Source organism: Protopterus annectens, chromosome 11.part0, assembly GCF_019279795.1.
Source record: "Protopterus annectens isolate FY-2018-M chromosome 11.part0, PAN1.0, whole genome shotgun sequence".
Classification (NCBI taxonomy): domain Eukaryota; kingdom Metazoa; phylum Chordata; order Ceratodontiformes; family Protopteridae; genus Protopterus; species Protopterus annectens.
The window spans coordinates 53,685,507-53,698,519 of record NC_056745.1 but is presented as its reverse complement, the minus strand read 5'-3'; the positions used below and the strand labels follow the sequence as shown (position 1 = coordinate 53,698,519).

Genomic DNA, 13,013 nt, shown 5'->3' with positions numbered 1-13,013 from the left:
TAAGAACACTATAGAGAGTGATGGTTTTCTAATCAATTTTGGATGGATTTTAAAACATCCAGGTTAAATCACTTCAAAAGCAAATAAACTGTGACTATCAGGGAAAAGCAATATTCAGCACCATGGATTGTACGGCAACATGAGGCTGGTGGTAATGCTGGAAGATGTATGCCAAATGATGACAAACAAACACACCCAGGGACATGCAGTTTAAAATTTACCAGGAAAAAAATACCGATAAATCCTGAATCTGGACTGTTTGACTATTGGAAAAACAGGATTTTTATGGAACTTGCCATTTTAGGCCACATAACTCATTCAGTGTCCTAGAAACTCAACATGCCACGTGACCATTATTGTGCTGCTGTTTGAATGCATTTGGAAAGGTTTAGGCAGACTGCATCAGGAAGGCCACTGATTCAAGTTAAATGCATGTATTTTACAGATGTTTGCAGTTTCTATAGCAGACTGCATCAGGAAGGCCACTGATTAAAGTTAAATGCATGTATTTTACAGATGTTTGCAGTTTCCATAGCAGAATGCATCAGGAAGGCCACTGATTAAAGTTAAATGCATGTATTTTACAGATGTTTGCAGTTTCTATAGCAGACTGCATCAGGAAGGCCACTGATTCAAGTTAAATGCATGTATTTTACAGATGTTTGCAGTTTCTATAGCAGAATGCATCAGGAAGGCCACTGATTCAAGTTAAATTCATGTATTTTACAGATGTTTGCAGTTTCTATACTGAAACAGATGCTTAAAATATGTTTGCAAAAATAGTGTAACAGATTATCAGCTTGTAAAGCAAAACAAAAAAGGGAAAGAAAAAGGAAGCATGAATTGGGTATTTGAAGACAAAGGAGGAGTGTGGTCATTTTAGGGAGGCATGAACACTTTGGGTTAAATAAGAGGAAAACATTGGGTATGGAAAACAAAAAAGTGACATACATCGGCACAGTTAGTTAGCATTCCAGTACTACTGACAATAGGGTAATCATTTTTAAAAGGTCTCGTGTGCTACATAACAAAGAGAATGACAAATGGGAATGAACAGACATTTGTAAAGACACCAGTAAAGACAGCAAAAGAAAATAAGAACATTTATCAGAATAGGTTAGAGTAGAAAGGATTGCTGTCTTAATCAGTGCTAGTGCTTGTGGATGTCCTACAATTGGATATTTTTCCTGTAGCCAAAATATGACAGCATTAAAGTCAGATTTTATGGTGAGAGATAAATATGTTCTTCAGAGGGACACTGTTTCTGCAGTGTGTCTGTTGACAGTGCTACAGTGTTAGCAGTGACTTTCAATGGCTTTGGAAGCCTGTTAAACACTTTGCAGTCCTAAGTTTATTTTTTGCACTATAATGAGTAATGATTGAGTCTCAGCAGTCATAACTCTTATTATGCAATCTTAACATGGATATCAAGAGTCACTTGTCAAGCATTGCTCTTGAGATGAATTTCCTACAATCTATGTCTGTAATTTATAATAATGTTATTAACTTGTACATATCTATGTTACTATTACTTTTATACTTTGTAATTTTTTTGGAGCTTTTCTCCTCGGGTCTCCACTGAAAAAGGACACCTGCCCAGTTGGACTAACCCAGTCAATAAATGACAAATAAATAATAAAATAAATAAAGAATAACATGTTTAGGCTTAGAGACCCCATCATAATGCTCTATGTTATTTATTAAGTGTACATAGGCATGAAAGAACATGCCATCAAGAAAGCAAAACGTTAAAGCTATATGAATATGATCTTTAAGTTTACAAGATAACTTCAAATAAATGTACGTGCAGGATTACAAAACTGTACATGATCCACAGTTCTATCCGTAACAGACAGCAACACAAATAAAACCACAAACCGGCTCATACACTGAGGAAGGAGTGTGGCTTTTAACAAAACACAAAAATGAAGGTAGCATTTCCGTGGAGGAAGAAACAAATGCATGAGAAAATTAGATCTGTTGTTTATTGATTTACCCTGGCAAGCAAAGTGTCTCAGATTTATTGCATACCTAATGTGGGTTATGCAGTACAATGTATATATCTGAAAATGAAAGTGTCTCAAATATATTGCATATTTAATGTGGGTTATGCAACAGAAGGTATATACATCTGAAAAAGAAATACTGGTCAACTTACGTAGTTCTTGGGACTTCAAATCTTTGACAGTTCTGAATGTGAAACATTAGGTCCCCACCGTTTAGGTACTCCATTACAAAGAAGAGGTTTTCCTGGGAAAAGAAACATGGATCACATCTATTTTTTCTTAATCAAAATGTGAGGAATAAAGTTGGTAGCAGGAGAGAATGTGTCATTTTAGTTAAGTAGTGTTACACTGAAACATCATTTTTAGATAAGCTACAATCTGGAAGAAAAAAGCTTTCAGTCAAAATAAGCGATAGGTTCATGAACCATTCTATATGCTTAGGAGTGCTGATCAAAAGACTGCTGATCAAAATGCATGTTTGTATAGATATATATATATATATATATATATATATATATATATATATATACATATCTATTTATAAAATAAATACTCAAAACTGAAATACAAAGAATGGATAATGTCCATGAATAAAATTAGTAACTGATTCAATCAACCTTACAAAAAATATCTTAATTAAAGCAAGTGTATGCAATTCATTTAGACGTGAATATTTTATTTCTCAAGGAATGATTCTGTTGCTTAAATATCATTGTGCGTTCAGTCACTTAATTTGAATAATGCACAGGATTATGAAAAATAACTAATCAGAATTCATAATTCAGAAACGTTATGACTGAATTCCACTCCGTCAACAGGTCACATGTTTGAAAGTCATTTTTAAGCTCTAGACTCATGCAGAAGTTTTTCAGCAACATGTATGAAGCCACCTGTACCTAAATGAACCCCTAAATGTGCTATTAATACCAGAAACTTAGCAGAGTTACTACTGGTACAGGTGCATTTAAGTATGGTAGGTGGATGGGGAAAAGTCCAAGAAATAGTAATTGAAATAGAGAAAGAGAGAGTCAGAAGAGGGAGAGAGACAGAGAAAGAGGCAAGGCAGAGTCCAATACATAGGGTGGGTTTATGTTTATATAGGAATTGCCCATACTAAGCTGTAGACATTCCAAATGAAATATGGGATTGCCTTTTAAACTATTATTACACCACTTACTATGTATAAACAAAAAGACATGACGGAAGAGGGAAAATGGAACAAGGAGGAAAGGGAACCGTAAGGAAAACACAGCAGACTTCGCATGCAGAACCATGGAGAAAAAATATGCCAACATATAAACATTAAAAATGTTATCTAGATATCTGATGTTTCATATTCACAAAATCCTTTAGACTCAAGGCATGAGTCTTGGAACTTTGGGGTTTAGTATCTGAACTCAAAGATTGATGTTCCAACATTTGGTTTCTGTGTCACACTGAATGACATCTCTGTGTGGTACTATTGCTGGAAGTAAGCATGTCTGCTTTGATCAGTCCTCAGTTTCCCAACAGTTAACTATCCTTAGTTACTTCCGGTGGGATACAAAACTGTATGTTTTTGTATGGCACCAGTGTTGGGGGCCCCCAGATATCTTGTATCATGGGATTAATACTGGACTAAGTTAAGCTAAGTCGTACGCAGCCCCAAAATGTATAAACCTGCATCTACCTGACCTGTTCATCATATAGCCAACAGTTTCTATTGAAAAAAAAACATTTGGAACAGTCAGGAGAAAGTTAAAGGGAATACTATTTCATAATATTATGTAAATAGCTACCTTTTCACTGTTGCATTGAAATAAAAAAGCAGTCATCTATTCACTTAGCCAGCATTCTTCTTCCTCGAGATTAATACATACAATAGGAAGCATCAGGTTTTGACGATAGCAAAGTTCTGTATGCACTGATTATCTGGGACATTAGTAGAGGTAAGTCATGTCTGTGAATTTTATATATTATCTGTAGTGCTAAAAGAATATTAAGGTTGAGTGAAGCCTTGTGGCATCAAAAGATATACATCTTATTGCACCTCAGATGACCCCATTTGGCATGTGGAATGGGCATTTGGGGGGACTGAATGAGGAAGGATAGGGTGAGTGGTCAGTGCTACCTGACCCATCCTGGGGAGTGGAAGAGGGAGGATTCCTAGGTTTGTTGCCATATCAGCATTAACAGCCTAGCTAATTCCACACTGCATGTGGTATATAACTTGGATGGGAGGTTGTGCATGCATGGAAGCACATATGCACCTCCCAAAGGCACTGATTGCAGAGCTTGCAAGGCTTCCATGAGGTGAAAGGTGGAAGCTATGCACACTCCCTGGAAGCAGTGTGACATTGCAACAGTATCCTTTATCTACATACCAGCCCCAGGCATGAGACTGGTTGAGCTTGGGGGAGGCTAAGGTGACCTGGTGAATGAAGAGAGGAGCTGATGGCAGCTGATGGTTAGCCTTAGGGAGGGGGAAAGGAAATAAAATAAAATCTCATGTTAGTTCTGTAAATAACATCAGTATGTGATTCTAAGTATGGTAAAGGCTTAAGCGTCATTAGCAATTAAACAGTGGTGATAAAATGAGGAAAACAGGTGAGAATTGGGTATTAAATGTCTGACTAGTCTTCAATCAGAGATCTCACCACTAAAGTAGAGTATAAGCAATACTCATGGTCAGAAGTGAAATAGTTGAAAAAGTGTGCAAGGCTATGCTTCTACAGATTTACGTACTGTGAGTGCAACAAACTGCATGATGTAATCATTTTCTTAAAAGTAATACATCTGATAATCTGGGACTTTCAACTCAGTGTGATTGCACAGCATATTTTCTGCAGATTAAGTCATGCTGGAACTAAACCTTTCTAAATAAATTCTCTTCATGTATGTTCTCTACCTCTCAAGACAAGTAGGTGGTGAAAATATTGGTAGAATCTGTACAATAAAAAGAAACTGTGAAAATAAACTTATGTTGAGAACATGTAGGCCCTTTGACTCCACACATTGCCTCATCCATAAGATGCACAGATCCTAAGTAAAAGGCCAAGGAGAAAATAATTTTGTTCGTATATCCTGGGTAAGTGCTCAACATCCTCGGAGTAGCTCCATTCCTAAAGTAGTGCCATATTGGTGGAATAAACATATTGTTATGCAAGTCAAAACAATTATGTTTTTCTTAGTGGAACCACCACACCCCAATGGGAATGTGATGTAACATAATTAATGTTGTAGCCTCTGAATATCCAGCAATGGTCCAATAGCTTGAAAGAGTCCTCTAATGGTCTGGCAAAATCATACTGCATGAATGGAGTCGTCTGAGGTGATAACCAATATATGTAGGCCATCCATCTGGAAAACAATAGGGATCTTTCTGTTCTGCCACAACCTGTTAACATTAATTAACACAGAATCATTGACTTCAGGGCAAATGAGTCCATCCAGGTAATGCATAACTGCACTGTAACACAGTTTTGGTAGTTAGTTTTGGTGCACAGCAGAGATATCCGTAAATTATGTTATCAGTGTTATTTATGTTGTGCAGCTCACCCAGACTCTGCCACAACTTGCTGTGAGGGAAAGGTTCATTTGTTTTCACTTTCTTGTATTTTATATTACTTTATTGCCTTCTTCTATTTTGTATATTATAATTCATTTTCTTTACACTGTGTTTCACTTGTATTCTGCTTTTAACTTACATTTTTAAACTAGAAAAGAGACCACAACTGTGTCTCTTATGAGTCAGACAGAAATTAATTTTGTATCCACTCTCCCACCCCAGTGCTGTTGTGTTTTTAAACTCACCTGTCTTTCGATTTGCCTGCCCCTTATGTTAATCTGACCACATATTTCCTCCCCTCTCCTCTTTCTTTAGCTATTGTCAGTAAGCACAAAATTATCATTTTGTGAAATCACTCCCTTATAACAATTTAAATGTATTGGCCATCCCACTGTATTCCATAGAACCAGAATGCAAAGTGCCTACTCCCTTCCAGTCTATCTTGCTTTTTTAAAATTAGCGGCTCTCCACTTAGATAGCTAAAGCCTAAGTTATCCCCCCTTCATATCTAACTGCTTAGTGCACACTGCAACTCATAAGATATTAAACCATTTTTCAGCTTACATTTAAAATCTGCAACATATACTTCAAGACCACCATTTAGTGGAGAGCTCACATTCTGCCTCCCAGTAGTCACCTTGGGATCAGTGCTTCTGTTTTGCTCCTGGTGAGACAGGAGCACAGGGACATTAATTCCTGGGGACTGCTGATCACCAGAAAGCCTAATAACTGCTTCATATGTACGAACTTGGAGTTTGTGCTTATATTTTCTTCTGTTAAGAGAAGGAGCAAAGTGCATAGATTCCTGACATTTTCGGTCTGGGAGGTGAGTGTCTGTGCTTGACCTTCCTGATTGGTCTGTTTGATATTCAAGGCATCTTTCAGGAAAAAGCTACAACAAGCCTACAGACCCTTACATTATCTGGGAAAAGACTGTGGATCACCAAACAGGCTATGGCCTGCTTCTCATCTTGGAATTGGTGCTAATGTTTTCCTTCTGGTGAGAGAAGTTTTGTATCCCAGCAACATGCAGCTGTGGTGAGACCAGCATTAGTAGTAGCCAGGCAGTAGCCATTTATGTGACTCCCCTCTTTTCATCATTCTTGACAAGCTAATTCTTTATTTTCAGGTAATTACTTTTTGATTTGCTTCTGACTTCAAAAAATCTGCTGAAATACTTCATCCCTAAATCATCAGGCCCGCTTATTAGTTTCCCCTCAAGTGTTTAGCAGTGCCCTGTATAGCCACAGACGCATTACCATTTGCCTGTAAACGCACCATTGAAATCTCACCAATACCTATTTGCACACAGGACAACTAGTTTATGGTGACGAGTTTTGACCCCAGAGTTGCAAACTAGATAGTCCTGACAGTACTTTATATTCTCACTCCAACTGTCTAATCAATAAAATAGGGTCTGTTGCCATGGATATGAACTGTCCCACAATTTTCATTACCAATTTGGTGGATATGGGCATCCAGAGGCAATGTAGAAATTGTTTCATGTTTGCGAACAGCCAGTTAATTTTCAGACAAACTGATATAGTATGTGAGAGAACTGTTTACACAGTGTCACTGGAGCCAAAGCTCTCACATAAAAGCACTCCTAATGTCAATAAGGTTGTCTGTAGTACACATGCTGCATCCATCACACACAATACAAAGCAGACTCTTATACTCACATATGCTCAGGCACTTAAATGTAACCTTCATAAACCCCAATGACCTCCTAGATGAAGTACACATAACAAATACTCTCAGCAGCCCCGAATACATTCTTTCACCACAACACCCACATCAACACATACAGCCACGTCTCATGGAGCCTCTACTTCTAAGTCCATAAGGCAGGCCACCACAAAATCCAACATTCTGCTTATTGGAGATTCCATTGTGAGATGCACTGATGTCCCTCTCACCAGGCTGAGTAAGGATAAAGTCACGATTATTTGCTTATCAGGAGCCAGGATCTGCCATATTACATATGCACTCAGATCATTGGACCACAAGTACCAGTATGACTCAGACATAGTCCATGTGGGTGTAAATGACCTGAGATGTACCTCCCTAGCTTATATGAAGAAAGACAGAGCTTTTGGAATATGTGCCACAGGCTGGTATGAGCCTGGCATTGAGCAGCATTTTACCTTCTCCAAGGATGATGCCACAATGCAAACTAACGATGAATAACTTTAATAATCGGCTTAGTTTCTGGTGTTATTCTAAGGGGATGCAATATTTGTTAGCATGGAAGGAAATTGTCAACAGACCACATTGCTTTGCCAGGGATGGTCTGCACCTCTCCCCTCTAGACTTTTGAATATTAGTTAGAACATTCTCCTCCGCCATAGTGCCTTTTTAGGCAACGCCAAACTGAAAGTACTTCTGATGTAGCAAATCAAAACCAAGAAAGTCTAAATGTGGTACTGCTCAATGCTAGGAGTCTAAAAAAAACCTCCACTCCCTAGAAGCTGTATTCATCCTTGAGATTGCTGTTCCTGTGCTGTCACTGAGACATGGTTTGCAGTTGCACCTACTAGGAAGAAGTACAGAACTAATTGAAAAAAAAACAAGCCACCCTGGTGGAATCACAACAGAAATAGGCTGTATAACAGGAGGAGGAAAATCATGGTAAAAGGAGATACATCAGCCATCAGGATAACAGCACTCACATCAAACTGAACAAACAACTCAGAGGACAAATAAAGTCTAACAAAGCCAAATCTGAGGCCAAGGACAACCAAAAGACATTATTTGACTATGTTTCCAATCTCAAAAGCAGTACATAATTGTGTGCAGAACTCATTGTAAATAGAACTACATATACGGAGCCAGAAGATATACAAAATGATGGCCGATAAAATTCAGCTCTAATTTAACCCTTTATTCTCTTCAACCTTCCCTCAGAAGATACCATAAACTATAACTCCCCCTGCTATCAATAGGGAATAGGTCCTTAATACTCTCTAAACCCGAGAATACTGCATCAGTAGGCCCAGACAAAATCCCAGGATGCCTCCTAAATAGAATGAAACATGACATAACAGGGCATCTGGAATTGCTATTTAACTGTAGCCTACAAACAGACTTCATGCCTCATGAATGGAGAACAGTCATCCCTCTGCACAAAGGTGGGCCATCTACAGACCCTGAAAACTACAGACCCATAAGTCTCACTAGAGTTATATACAAAGCCACGGGAGGAATTGTCATGGAAATGATCAATAATGACATAGGAAACCTCGAGGCACTGGACCCAACCCAGTTTGGATTCATGAAAGGGCAGGTCATACCTACTCATCCTAGTGGAGTTCTTTGAAAAGGTCACCAATGTGATAGATGAAGAAAAAGTGGATAACACTGCCTACCTTGACCTCAACAAGGCATTGTTGATAAACTTAAGACATTAGGTACAAACACTTAGGTCATCCGGTGGATAGCTCACAGACAGGACCCAGGAAGTTAGAACTGGTGAGTCCACCTCTACAATGAGACCAGTCACAAGCAGAGTCCCTCAGGGATTGGTCCTGGTACTGCTCCTTTTTGGAATTTACTTGCCTGAAGTAAAGACCTGCAGTAGTGGTGCTGCGGTAGTGCTGTCACCTCACAGCAAGACGTTGTCGCATTCGATTCTCAGCTAGAGCGTCTTCTGTGTGGAGGCATGCGTGAATGGGCGTGCCTTCGTTGAAGGTTGTGCGTCAGGGCTGGTAACTCGGCACGTAAAAATCCACTACCAAACATTAGCAGACTGGAGTTCTGCTGTGGCGACCCCTAACCGGGATAAGCCGAAAGACACAACAACTTGCCTGAAGTAAAGGCCAATGTCAATGGTCTCTGGCTGACTAAATTTGCAGATGATTGCAAATTAGGAGCCATCACTGAATCTCACACTGACACATGTTCTCCAGGAGGGGCTAACACAGACAAACAGCTAGTATCAGAGCCATGGACTAAAACTAAATGCCAAAAAATGTATAATAGTATCCTTTGGGAAGTCACCCACCGCTGGTAACTATACACCAAATAAATACACACAGCTACACATAAAATTAGTCAATTTCCAAAACAGTATCATGCAAGATAAAAAAGACAGAAACAGACTATCATGGCCAGTTACATAAAATATGATAGATTTAATTAAAAAAACTTTCATTATAACATAAAAAACATATAGAACAACAAAGGAGATAAGCGTTTTCACGTTATTACATAACACTTCATCAGATCCATAAAGAATAGCAATGGATATTAATTTAAATAGAAAACAATCACTTTTCGAAACATTCACACCCCTCGGTAACTATCAAATTAACAGCACACCCCTAAGAGTTGACCCATTATTCAGGGACTTTGGGACACCCATAAACAGTAATCTAGCATTTGAACATCACCTGTCTACAGTAGTGAGAAAATCATTCTATGTTGTGCAACTTATAAAACAAAGGTATTGCACCTAAGTCCAAGGAAGTTTTTGTTCAACTGTATTCAGCATTCATCAGACCTGTCATTAAGTATAACGCCCCTTTTGGTCTGTACCTAACCAGGCATATCCAACAATTGGAATGTTCACAGAAGTTCCTCACTAAAACAATACAGGGAGTAAGTAACAAGTTTCTTGCAAACTGCCTCAAGACCCTATCCCAGTATTCTGTCTCCTACAGGCTGTTGAGGGGAGATCTATGCCTGGCATACAAGGCATTGTCACACCCCACTCTGGTGGACCTCCTGCATACCTGCAAAACAAATAGCACCAGAATTACCTGTTTTAAAGAATTAAACTTTTCCTGTGATATAAATAGCACATGCTGGAGAGAAAGGTATGTATCCCAGAGACTACCCTTTCTCTGGAACAGACTCCCATCCATGTGAAGCAGAGTTCCTCACTCACCCAATTCAAGTGTAATTTGGACAACTGGATGGTGGAATCACAAAATCAATAGGATGTATAACAGGAGGAAGAAAATCATGGCAAAACTTAGGAGGTGCAGCACCCAGCAGGATAAAAGCACTCTCAAACTAAACAAACTATTCAGAGGACAACTAAAGTCTACCAAAGCCAAATTTGATGTAACATTGGCCTCCCAAGGCCAAGGACAACCACAAAGTATTCTTTAGTTATTTTCACAACCTCAAAGGTAATACACAATTGTGTGCAGAGCTCATTGCAAATGGAGCCACCTACACTGAGCCAGAAGATACAGCAAATGGCCTGGCTGATAAATTCAGCTCCAAATTTACCCCTCTCTCCCCCTCAACCTTCCCTCAGGAAATATCATCAAATATAACTCCCCCTGCTATCACTAGGAAACAGGTGCTTAATGCTCTCTCTAGGACCAAAAACACTGCATCAATGGGCTCAGACAATATCCCAGGATGCCTTCTAAATAGCATGAAACATGATCTATCAGGGCATCTGGAATTAATGTTCAACTGTAGCCTCCAAATAGGCTTCATGCCTCATGAATGGAGAAAGGCAACAGTCATCCCTCTGCACAAAGATGGGCCATCTACAGACCCTGGAAACTACAGATCCATAAGTCTCACTAGTCTTGTATGTAAAGCCATGGAAAGAATTATCATGGAGGTGATCAACAGAGATATAGTAAACCTCAAGACACTGGACCCAACCTAGTTTGGTTTTGTCAAAGGCAGATCATGCCTACTCAACCTGGTGGATTTCTTTGAGAAAGTCACCAAAGCAATGGATGAGGGCAAAATCATTCACACTGCCTACCTTGACTTGCCCAAGGCATTTGACGCAATACCCCACTCAGGAATTGTTGAAAAACTCAGGAGGTTAGGTACAAACCTATATGTCATCCACTGGATAGCCAACTGGCTCACAGACAGGACCCAGGAAGTTAGAATTGGGGAATCCACCTCTACAAAGAGGCCAGATACAAGTGGAGTCCTTCAGGGATCAGTCTTTGGACCACTCTGTTTTGACATTTACTTCTCAAAAGTCAAGGCCAATGTCAGTGGTCTCTGGCTGACTACATTTGCAGATGATTGCATCCTTAGAGTTGAACCAGTAGTTAAGGACTTAGGGACTCACATAGATAGTAATCTAGTCTTTGACCATCACGTGTTTATAGTAGTGAGGAAATCATTCTATGTTGCGCAACTTATAAACAAAGATATGGCATCTAAGTCCAAGGAAGTCATTGTTCCACTGTATTTGGCATTCTTCAGACCTATCACTGAGTACAATGTCCCCTTTGGTATGTACCTAACCAAGCATATCCAACAATTGGAACATCCACAGAAGTTCCTCACTAAAAGAATACAGGGCATAAATAAAATGTTCTATGCAGACTGCCTCAAGGCCCTATCCCTGTATTCTGTCTCCTATAGGCTTTTGAGGGGAGCTCTGTGTCGGACATACAGGGCATTGTCAGGCCCAACTCTGATGGACCTCCTGCGTATCCACAAAACAAACAGCACCAGACTTACCCATTCTAAAGCCTTAAACCTTGTTTGTGATATAAATAGGACCTGCTTGGAGAGATAGGTATGTATCCCAGGGACTACCCTGTCTATGGAACAGGCTCCCCATCCATGTGAAGCAGAATTCCTCCCTCACGCAATTCAGGTGTAATTTGGAAAACTGGACGAGGAACAGAAAATTCATCCCTGGTTTGACACCTATGTGTCTAATGGACACAGGCAGCCTGTAAATGGTTCATCTCCCAGGCCTCTGCTTGTAAATGTTTCACCACCCCCCAAACCCTTGTTTACACTTATCAAGGTTAGCAAAGCTTGTCAGAGGTCTAGGATGCATGCCTAAGTTTAAAAAGGCCCTTGTGGTCATTAGCATAGTAAACATCTACAAAATTCTGAACCTACAAACCTATTTCTGGATTTACTATGTACCAGCTGCCTTCTTTGTGCACAGTGGCATGCTGTTTGTGCAGTGCAGCTGTGCATACTACGCACCAGCTGCTTGCTTTGTGCACAGTGACATACTGTTTGTGCAGTGCAGCTGTGCATTCATTTCTGAATGAAACACTGGCTTTTTAGCTGCATTACTCTATGCACTAGTCCTGCACTGCACATACTATGTTTCTTCAGACCACAAACATCTATCCACATAACAGTTCTTCTCTTCTGCATCTAGACAGCTCACTGGCTACATTTGAAGTCAGGACACAATCAATAACATGAGCTGATAAAATGTCTCCCTCTGTAGAAGTGACTCCAGGTCAGGCCACAGGGTCATCGCTTACATCCTTATTCTTAATTATGGAGCATGAGTGCTACAGTGACCCCAAACTCATTTAGCACGATTATGACTCCTGCAGTCTCCTTGTAGCTGTTATCAGCTCTAAACTGCACAACACATTCCATGCCATGGTGCCCCAAGTTCCTCTGTATTCTAGTTTTAAGTACTAATTATTTTATCTAAGGCATGGAGCACACCAAATGTACGCACATGTGCAATCTGGAGTCAGATGGCAAAA

General features: G+C 39.6%; 1 protein-coding gene across 1 annotated transcript in view; it reads right to left on the bottom strand.

The window, feature by feature from the left end:
• Positions 1 to 13,013, bottom strand: part of PRKCQ (protein kinase C theta) — a 537,712-nt gene that overhangs the window by 198,459 nt on the left and 326,240 nt on the right. The window contains exon 11 of the mRNA XM_044087168.1: positions 2,159 to 2,250. Within this exon, the coding sequence (XP_043943103.1) occupies positions 2,159 to 2,250 (92 nt within the window). The remainder of the gene's footprint in view (positions 1 to 2,158; positions 2,251 to 13,013) is intronic.